This window comes from Cryptomeria japonica, chromosome 1, assembly GCF_030272615.1.
Source record: "Cryptomeria japonica chromosome 1, Sugi_1.0, whole genome shotgun sequence".
NCBI classification, from domain to species: Eukaryota; Viridiplantae; Streptophyta; class Pinopsida; order Cupressales; family Cupressaceae; genus Cryptomeria; species Cryptomeria japonica.
Genome location: NC_081405.1, coordinates 682037504 through 682048071, shown reverse-complemented (window position 1 = coordinate 682048071; position 10568 = coordinate 682037504). Strand labels below are relative to the sequence as shown.

The 10568-nt window shown below is 34.3% G+C and overlaps 1 protein-coding gene across 1 annotated transcript; it reads left to right on the top strand.

The window, feature by feature from the left end:
* Positions 1–5194: 5194 nt before the first annotated feature.
* On the top strand, positions 5195–9813 carry LOC131044846 (small ribosomal subunit protein eS4x). The gene is made up of 5 exons (XM_057978299.2): positions 5195–5497; positions 8270–8347; positions 8485–8665; positions 8810–8907; positions 9155–9813. The coding sequence occupies exons 1-5, from the start codon at positions 5495–5497 to the stop codon at positions 9584–9586; spliced, it is 792 nt and encodes a 263-aa protein (XP_057834282.2). The 5' UTR covers positions 5195–5494; the 3' UTR covers positions 9587–9813.
* Positions 9814–10568: the final 755 nt, after the last annotated feature.

The following is a 10568-nucleotide window of genomic DNA, read 5'->3' as shown; positions in this document are numbered from 1 at the left end:
CATTAATTAATTAGGTTCATTATTATTTAATTACACTTAAGCTAAATTGAGCAATATTTTTTTGTTATTAGATTGAGCTAATTATAGGTCAAATTATCTGAATTTATTTATAGGTTAATCTTAGTATAATATTCCTCTTTGGATTACACCATCTCAAGGTTGCATAACATCAATCATGAATTTTTCTCTTCTTATGTCGTAGGTGTTTTGGTTGCAGGTAATTTCTAGGAGCTATGGGGAACTTAGCTATCAACTCCAACATATGTATTTATTTAGACATACATTTATGATAGAAATTGTAATGGTGTGAAGGGAAAATCCATGCACTTTTCCCTTATGTTTTGGAATCATTTTGGTTAGAGTATCTTTAATGTTATAAAAAGTTTATAAGGGATACATTCATTTGTAATTTTGGCTCAATAACATCACCAAATATTCAAACTATCATTGCTTATCCCCATACACCTTGATCTTGATTCATAGATCTCTTATTCAACATCCTAGATTAGATCTATGTGTGTGGACTTATATATACATATATATTACTTGATCCTAAGGTGGAATTCTCATTTTCTTTGTTAACTTCCCTTAGCCATATGGGAGGGAATCACAAATTGTTCATTTTTTATTTCGTTCGGATCCATTTGGTGTTTGACTCGACTACTACTCTCCCATCCCACCACTACGAGTGCTACCTCATACTATACATTGTGAAAACCTTTTTATCAATAGGTTAACTCATTTGGAAACTACTCCTCCACTCCACCCCACCCCATATGGCTAACCTTGATTTTTTTTTAATTCTTTATCAATTAAGGACATCTCATTTGAATTTGAGGTGGCATGCCCATACATGCACTAAATCACTCCTACCTTTGCTAGGTAGGGCGATTGAAGGAGGGAAACTATATTAAACTATATAAAACTCCCCCACTTTACACAATATAGTAGGGGAGGAGATGCTTGTTTGTTTGATCTTGCCCTTTTATTTCCTAGCTTGTTTGTGCTCAATCAAATTAGATTTTAGAGAAGAGAAAAAGATTGGATTTTCCGTGGGAAGAATCAAGATAGAAACAATGAATATAAAGAAGGGTGACTAGAGAAGCCTATAGAAGATGGGGCTAAATTTGGTGTAGTTGAGTCACCTATAGTGATTGTTTAGTGGTGAATTGCCAATTAGCTAATAATTGAAATTTGGGGTTCAAAATTCAGCTAATAATACAAGTTGTAGGGTGACATGAACCACCACTTTTTTTTTGGGGTAAATTAATAGCTGGTATTAGAAACTTCATTGCATTAGTATTTCAATTTTGACAACATATTTCCTATCCATTAAACTAATAGACGCTTAGAGAAAACCTAGTACATATGCACAAACCCTCAAAATGGTGCATGTATTACATCAAAAAATTAACTTCTTGGTTATCCCCGACAACCTATAAAAATAGGACCATGACAAACACAAAAACCCATAGCTAGGTAAAACAAAGTGATTGCAAGATCAACAAAATTCACAAACACTATGGAGTACCATATTAGCACCTATACATGTTGCCATTATATATACATGAATTACCACATTTAATTTTTATTTTTTTTAATCCTAGATAAGTCACCATAATATTTATTTTGTCACACTTTTAAACTAAAATTTTTACTATAATATTCAATTGCTCATTAGATCAGATTCACCTAAATTTTATAAATTATAATAGAAAATGAAATTAATTCACCAAATAATTTTATATATTTATTAGTTACTTTAAGGTCACGTCACAATTTTTTAATTTCCACCATGGCTAGGGTTGTATTCCATAGGTTAAAATGTATCCACAAATCTCCAATGCTCATCAAGTTTGGAATTGTATTTGGGTCATTGAAGATTTATAATCTAATGGTTGGGGTTAAATTTTATGGGCCAAGATGCACCCATAGAACTCCAATGTCCATGGGGCCCAAAATAGAATCAAACCATTAGATTATTTTATAAATAAAATCAACAATGGTGAAAAATAATTTAGCACTAATTTTAAATATTCAATATTTAATTTGAAATTTTAGGGAATTATAGACATGAGCACTACATCTTAAGGTTTAAACTGGTCAATCATTGCCATACTTGAGCCCTTACTTTTCCATAGGATTTTATTTTATCTAAAAGGAAAGGTTTGCCATGTAATTAATGCATTTACCTGTTTTTTATTAAGACTTGTCAAGGTTTTCTATCAACTTTTGGTGATTTTAAAAAACAATCAATAGAATTCATATATTTTTTTAAATGGAAAGATATGCTGATGGAAATTAATGTTTTTTTCAAAAGAGTGAAAGATTCACTAGTATTTTATATCTTTTTCAAGGGGGTTTCTTAAAGTTATCGGTGATCATCTATATCACAATATCTATCATATCACTCAATCAATGCATCCACCCATATTGAATTTGGAAGTGCATCATCTATTATGTATGTAATATGAGTCATTAGTTCACATATCACATATATAATAGATGAGGCATGACGATGTAATGCTTGACCTCTAAAGGAAGATTTCCTCCTTTGTTGCAATGGGGAAGATCACAAGTGCTCTCTTTTCCTCCTCTACACTTATAGATTTAATCAAGGATGTTAAATAGAATATCTATGAATCAAGATCAAATGTATGGGGATGAGTGATAATAGACTCAAGATGTGGTGATGTCACAAAATCAAATTCACATGGGAATGCACCACTTATAAACTTCTTATTACATTAATGAAATATCCCGAGCTAAGAATCCAAATCAGACTGCTGATTTGTTTCCAATATTTGTCTTTGACCAACGAAGGGGGTTTTGTTTTGTTTTTCAGTTTTTTTTGTGTTTTTGAAGGTTTTTGCTTGAATGTTTGACAATGCTGAATAGAATATAAATGCAATACAAGAAAGAATAATGGATTGAAACAAAATTTAGAACTGATTTTTTTTCACCGGCAATTTATAAATTCAAGAATGAACAAATTTTAGCATCTAGAGCCCAAATTGGCATTACCGGGTGTCCAACACTATCGTGGTAGGAGTGATTTTATTGCCTAAATGGATGAATTGGCCAAAACAAGTGCTTCCTATTGCCACCAATAGCACCAATGAGTTTTGTTTGCCTTAATAATAATTACCAAAAGCAATTTTTGAAAGTACGGTGCAAATCCTCTGAGTTTGCCAAGCAAGGTCCCCAAATTCTGACAATTGTTCCTCAATGAAATGCTTGTGTAGACCATGTATACGTGTCAATTCTTCTGAAAAAACCCTTGGATTTGCCGAAGTTTATTATCAACAATGAATTTTGAAACAAATTGTGAATCTAAACCCTCCAAATTATTTATTTGAGCTTACAAGAATGAATTGGGGGGAGGGGGGTACGACCTTGCTGCAGATGGTACGACCTACAAAATCTAGTCACCAAATTGCAATTGAGGGCCTCTAAACTACCCAAATTTTCTATACAACCACTATGCTTGCCATATTAGGCAAGAAGCTTCATGATTCAACCCTTTATTGACCTGAATAGTGCTATTTCCTTGGTGCCAATAAGCTACAAGTGGCTGGGGTATTGTCCAACCAACTCAATATTGAGAGTTTTCATTCCCAATCAGAATACCACTTGCTGTAACTGCTGTTGCAGACTACTTCTAGGAAGATTCGTTGAAAAATGAATAACAAATGATGCCGATCATCCCCTGTACATTTTTATGCCTTCTAAACCCCACGTCCAAATTAGGGATTCAATATACCATGATTCTAAAAGAATATTCTCTTTTGCTTGGGCATACCTCATGAGGTTATAATAATTATTAAAGTGGGGCCATTTTATTTTAAGTTGCAATTGCCTAGTTAGGTGTGCAAGTTGGGGGTCACTTTATGACTTTAAGTTACACTTTATAAACAACTTTTATAAAGTCACTTTTAATGTAATGTTGCCACTTAAGGTAAAAGTAACTTTATAATATAATGACATAAAGTAACTCAAAATATAACACTCCAAAGCCAAAATTGGCCAAGTGTGAAGCCTTTTGCAACCAAAATCATCTCTTGTCCACTAAATTCATTTGCGAAGATGACTAACAGATGAATCTATGAATCCTGAGCGATCAACTAAGAAAGTGGGGACATTACAATTAAGGACACTCTAACCAAAATGAGTCCAAAACATAAGGGTAAGGGTTTGCCATTTTTTGCCAGTATAATTTCTACCATACACACATGTGTATTTATATAGACACATGCATACATATGTATTTAAATGATGGAGGGTTTATACCAATATTAATATCAAGAGCAATAACATTAGTTGATACCTCTTTGGCTAAGATCCGATGATTGAGGGGTATATATTCCTCCAAAGTTACTTGAGGCACAATACCAACTTCATCTCTCACGGGGTTAGGGGGTCTTACATTCAACACGACTTGATCCTTGATGGGTTTATTGAAAACTATTTAAATATAGACACACACATATATGTATGTATGCATGTATATAATAGAGGGTTTTATATGAAACCTAGATCATTTTCAAACCCATTTGACATCAAGATTATGAATTTAAGATGATACGTCATCGGCTAAGGGCCAATGATTAAGGAATATTCATTTTGTGATAGTAGAATAAGATACTATCCTAACCTCATCTCATACGAGATTAGAAATTTCGCATGAACAAGACTTGATCCTTGATGAATTGAAGGAAAAATATTTAAATTTCTGTATAAATGAAAAACTCTTTGATACTATGGTATAATTTAAAACATCTATAAAACTAATATTTAATTTAAAATTCTCTCTCACGGCCACCTTCCATGGAACCGCTCGCTAGATCCTGTTCATCTCTCCCATATTCTTCTATTTTATTAAGGGCAGGTCCCCATGCAGCTGCTTAGCTTATTTTTGCTAGCAGCCGCTGCTCAATTTTTTTAGCATGAATTTGTGGAGCTGGTGGCCCCATGAATGTAAAATTTTGCTGCTTATAAAATAAGCAATCATCTTAAATTGCATTATTAAAAGAAATATTTAATTTTAATTGGTCACATAAATTGTGGAAAAAAAATTGGAAACAAATAAAAAGAGGGAAATTGTTTTGGAGAGCCACGTGTCAATCTTCTCAATAAGCGCTTATTTCCAGCCCCCCTTTTTTTCAAAGCTTATTTTTAAGTTTTAAGCCACTGCTGCTCCACTTAAATAGGAAAAGATTCCAATTTATACTTTCCTCTTAATTAAAAATTTGCATGGGAACACTGTGACTGCTTATTAATTTTAAGCAGAAATTAAGCAGAAATTTGCACTTAACCAGTCGCATGGGGACATGGGGTAAGAGGTTAAGAAAATTCCTGCGATGATGGTTTTGGGTTTTCGACTACACACTACTTAAGACCTGGTCTCATCTATAGGTCGCAGTAGGGCGCTCAGGTGTGTGTTTTCAGCTAGAGAAGCGGAGCAGCGGGCGCAGGAGAGCGACGAGGAAGATCAATGGTACGAGAAAATACTAATTTTATATCTCTGCGTGTTATTCGATTCCAGGGTTGCAAATTGATGAATTCATAGCATATATAATCTCCCTTACGATGTATCTTATTCGTGATTATACTGTCCCCGATTTCAAATACCTTGAAATTCCGGATGTTGTGTTTTAATAAATAGTCCTCAAACACTTAAGATCGACTAAAAACTGGTAGATGTTTTTTCAGAAATCTGCATCAGTAGGTGGTTTTTATTCAGAAGGTTTTTTAATATCATTTTAGAGGCAAGCGGTGTTCCGAGTCCAAATGGGATGAGTTGAGAATACGAGTTAGGTTTTGAATGGTGCGTTAATGGTCAAGGGTTTGAATGTTGGGTTTATCGTATAGGGTTTTAACATGAAGCATATGATCTAAGGATTGAATGCGGATATTGTGGGTAATATTGGATATTAGGATTTGTAGCATACGTTTGAGTGTTGGGCTTTATGGTTCAGGGTGTACGGAGGTTTGGTTTTTTAGCAGTTTGGAGGGCTATTTAGTGAGGTAGGTTTGGGATTTCTGTTGTTTTTCAGAGTGTGAAAACTAGCCTCGAAGTCTCAAATTTGTTAATGAAACCAAAAGGTTTGAGTGTGTAAGATTGCCTCCAATATTAGGCTAGAAGTGATCATTAAAGGCTTGCAGTGTCAATCGTGTTATTTGAATCGAAGATTTAATTTGTTATTTTAAACGAATGGGGCTGTCATCATTCATTGCAATTAATCCTATGACTCTTGTAGTAAATTTGTTAATTGAATCATATGGGTTTTGTTAAAATATTTGTTCAGTAGCTAGTTTAGAAGGTCAAATTGTGTCAGTTTGCTGCCTGGAGTGGTGATGTGCTTAGGGGTGCTAGAGGGAGGTTTTCCAAACGAATCTCCTAGACAGTCCATGACTATCAACAATTGTGACTGTCTTTATTATATTTACTGATTTTATGATTTTGTTCTGGCTATTTTATTTTTTCATCAATGCTGTTGGATTGATTATGATATTTAAAGATCTAATGTTTGAGTCCTGCCATTTCACCTTTTCAACAGCGTTGTGGGATTAGATAAAAATCCTTTTGTATTGTCTGAGAAACACAGCTCATTGGGTGTAAACCAAGTCATCTATATGTATAAACCGTTGGATAAATTGCATCTTCTATATTGTTTAAAGCTACACCTGTAGATATCTGCTACAGTATGTGTTGTATAACAGTGTAACACACTTTACGTTCTATTAGTGTGATCATGTTTTATGCATATTAGAATGTTTTTTAATCTGGCTCAGGAGTATCGCCCTTCCTTAAAATACATATTATTGTCTAATCAGTATCCTCTATGCATATATCTGGTTACCATAGTCGTAAGAAGATCAAATGTAACTGTCTGAGGCAAAATATCATGTGTTATCTTAGATCAAGCACGCATGGCTGTATTAGATATTCGTAGGAAAATAATCTTTGGGTAGAATGGATCTTTGAATTTAGATTAAGGGTTTATGATAGTGAGTCTTGACTGTTTTTGATTGTTACTATTAAATGACATTGATGGTGCAAAAATAGGCATACAAAAATTCGACGTAAACAATTTTTTCATTGGGAAATGTGCTACTGGTTTTTGTCCGAGGTGATATCATTTTGGGGCCTCTGATTTGCATGGTTGTTGTCTGTTTTTTCATATTTTCTTAATGTAGTGTCTGAAACAGGTGTTTCTTGATGGTAATTATAGGATTCTCTTGAAGCTATTGTTGTTTGTGTTGACAGATTTATATTGTGCAAAGTTGATTTTGACTAGCCAATTGCCTGACAGATGTGCATGGTTTGATATTATAACGTATTCTTGAGTGGGAAGACTAGGTACATGTCTTGTCTGTAATTGTATTTGCTCTATGGGAGCAACTTAGGTGCAATATGGGTCCAGTAATGTCACTAATAACCATAAATTCTCTATGAAGTGCCCTCTTGCCCTTGTCCAAAATGAATAAATTAGTGGCATCATTGAACTACGGAGATTTTGGGTTCGGGTCACAATTCCTAGGGATTTCATTTCTGAGAAAATAGCCTGGTGTGTCAGATTTCCAGATTGATCTGTAGACCTTCAAAAAATACATAAAAGGGATTTACTAACCATGCTTAAATTGATGCACTCTCCTGTAATTCTTGTAACAGTAACATAGGAGAAATAACAGTATTTCTTAAAGCATTTACATGCTCTAAAGCTTTGCCAATGCTGAAGGAAGCTAGAGGATGAGAAACATAAAATTGCAGGTTATATAATATATTTACTGTTCTCCCTTATTGACAAATGCCATAAGGTTTTTACGTGCTAAGTGGGTCCCTTTGCCTTGTCATATTTTTTTTTGATTGACTAATGAGGGAGTCAATTGGGGCCTTTACCAGGATACCAGAAAAGATATATAAGAGGATAAAAAAGGCCATCATCATACCAGCTTGGTACACTTGAGTTTGTGCTGGTATTTAGTCTCAGCTGAAATTGCAATAAACGTGTTGTATGGTACTATTATCTTTGAATTGTATTTTGATAGGTTAATTTACATTCTTGGTTTGAGAGTACAGATAAAATTTGTTAAACTATTTCGACAGGATATGAGGAGGTTGGTTTGGTTATCTGACTGATGTTAATTTGTTTAGTATAGGTCAGCCGTGATTATTATTTGTATAGGATGATTTATTGACACTACATGGGACGTACTTTTTCTGAAGGTTTCTAATATTTTGTATGGTACATTGCCTTATATTCAGGCTCGTGGATTGAAGAAACATTTGAAGAGGCTCAATGCCCCTAAGCATTGGATGCTCGACAAACTTGGTGGTGCTTTTGTAAGTTAAAAAGTTTTAGTAATGTTTGAGGCCGATTCAAATATTTGAATTGCTAGAAGTAAATGTAACATTTTCAGACAACTATAGTTTTCTTATTAACTGATGTGGTACTTAGTGGCATCGTTTTACTTTTGCAGGCACCCAAACCCTCAGCTGGTCCTCACAAGGGAAGAGAATGCCTTCCTCTTGTGGTTCTTCTGAGGAATAGGTTGAAATATGCCCTAACATACCGTGAAGTTATTGCTATTGTAATGCAACGCCTCATTGCTGTTGATGGAAAAGTCAGAACTGATAAATGCTACCCTGCAGGATTCATGGGTGTGTACATTGATTTGATTTTTGCTATCCCTTTCTATATATGTCTTAGACTATGATTATTATATTGAGGGCACAAACAGTTCGGAAATTTTCCTGATTGTAGAATGCATTTTTTGTCTATCCAACTTGCCCTCTCTCTTGCAGATGTTGTGTCTATTGCAAAGACGAATGAGAACTTCAGGCTTCTCTATGATGCTAAAGGTCGTTTCCGCTTACATTCAATCAAGGAGGAGGAAGCAAAGGTATTATGCCTTTTTTTCTCCAACTCAAGCTGTCAAGAAAATCAGAATTGCAAAAACATATTATGAAATTCTTATGTATGAGCCAAAACTAGCTATGGAACATTAAACTCTGGAAAAGAGCAAATGAGGTTTGAACCAAAAGAAGATTTGTTAAAATTGGACTTGGCTTTATTGCTTGCAGCGTTTCTCTTTTGATGGCCTATGTAACAGCTAATTTAAATTTTTATTTCATTTCTTCTCTTTGCAGTATAAACTTTGCAAAGTTCGTGGAGTCCAGTTTGGTGATAAGGGTATCCCTTATCTTAATACTTATGATGGGCGTACCATTAGGTACCCAGATCCATTAATCAAGGCCAATGATACCATCAAAATTGATCTGGAAACATGCAAGATCACAGAATTTATTAAGTTCGATGTTGGTAATGTTGTCATGGTTACTGGAGGTCGTAATAGAGGCCGTGTTGGAGTAATTAAGAACAGGGAAAAGCATAAGGGTAGCTTTGAGATTATTCATGTTCAGGATTCTGCTGGGCATGAATTTGCAACACGACAAGGTAATGTGTTCACCATTGGAAAGGGCACAAAGCCTTGGGTGTCTTTACCAAAGGGCAAAGGTGTCAAGCTGTCTATCACTGAAGAGGCCAAGAAACGGAATGCAGCTCAAACTGCTGCAGCTTAATTTTGGGACCTGGAAAATATAATTTTCTTTAATGGTTACACTTTGGTGACTTAGTATGAGATCTAGAATGTAGTGTAGTTCTATGTTAAATTTTGAGGCCTTTGCTGAAAATCTGGCATTTTACTTTTTCCAACATTGGTTTATATTTTCTGTAAACATGCCACATAAACAATTTTTCCAAAACGTGCCATGGCTTTTGCATAAAAAGATGCGTGAAGATTTTATAATAGTCTTTGTTAATTACTGTTGGTAGGCAGGTTACTATAGCATTTATTTTGTGCAATTAATTCTAATGAAAACCCAATCAGATCATTTATTTTTTTCCTTCCTAGAGCAACGAGGTTAGGTTTGAACTAAAAGAAAATTGTTAAAATTTGGACTTGGTTCTTGCACTGTTTCTCTTTTGATGGCTTATGATCACCATTTTTTATGTCCTATTAGCTTATGCCAAAAGATTGACAATTTAATTTCTTATTCTCTATTTACTTTTTGATCCTCAAGCGGAGTTAGCCAAAAGATTGACAATCTAATTTCTTATTCTGTATTTACTTTTTGATCCTCAAGCGGAGTTAGCCAAAAGATTGACAATTTAATTTCTTATTCTGTATTTACTTTTTGATCCTCAAGCGGAGTTAGCCAAAAGAATGACAATCTAATTTCTTATTCTGTATTTACTTTTTGATCCTCAAGCAGAGTTAGAGAGACAAGGCATTATATTGTCATTATAAAAAAAAATGTTTCATGTATGCTTTAGGCAGAGACAAAATGTCTGAAGCTAAACACCTATCTAATAGTTTTGGTTTAGATTGTGTAAATAATTTTTTATCATCAACGTTTCGGATCACTCTGTGATCCATCATTAGGATGCAGAGAGTTCTTGGAAAGAAATTTAATGAGCTGCAGATGAAGGTTCCAATATAAAGAAGGGAGGAAGGAAGGAATAGGCATGAGTTCTTGGAAAGAAATATAATGAGCTACAGAT

Bases quoted from the DNA above. Each gene is read 5' to 3' on its own strand.
- LOC131044846 (XM_057978299.2), top strand. The intron at 8,348-8,484 runs GTAAGTTAAAAA...TTACTTTTGCAG, and splicing joins ACAAACTTGGTGGTGCTTTT to GCACCCAAACCCTCAGCTGG. The intron at 8,666-8,809 runs GTGTGTACATTG...TCTCTCTTGCAG, and splicing joins CTACCCTGCAGGATTCATGG to ATGTTGTGTCTATTGCAAAG.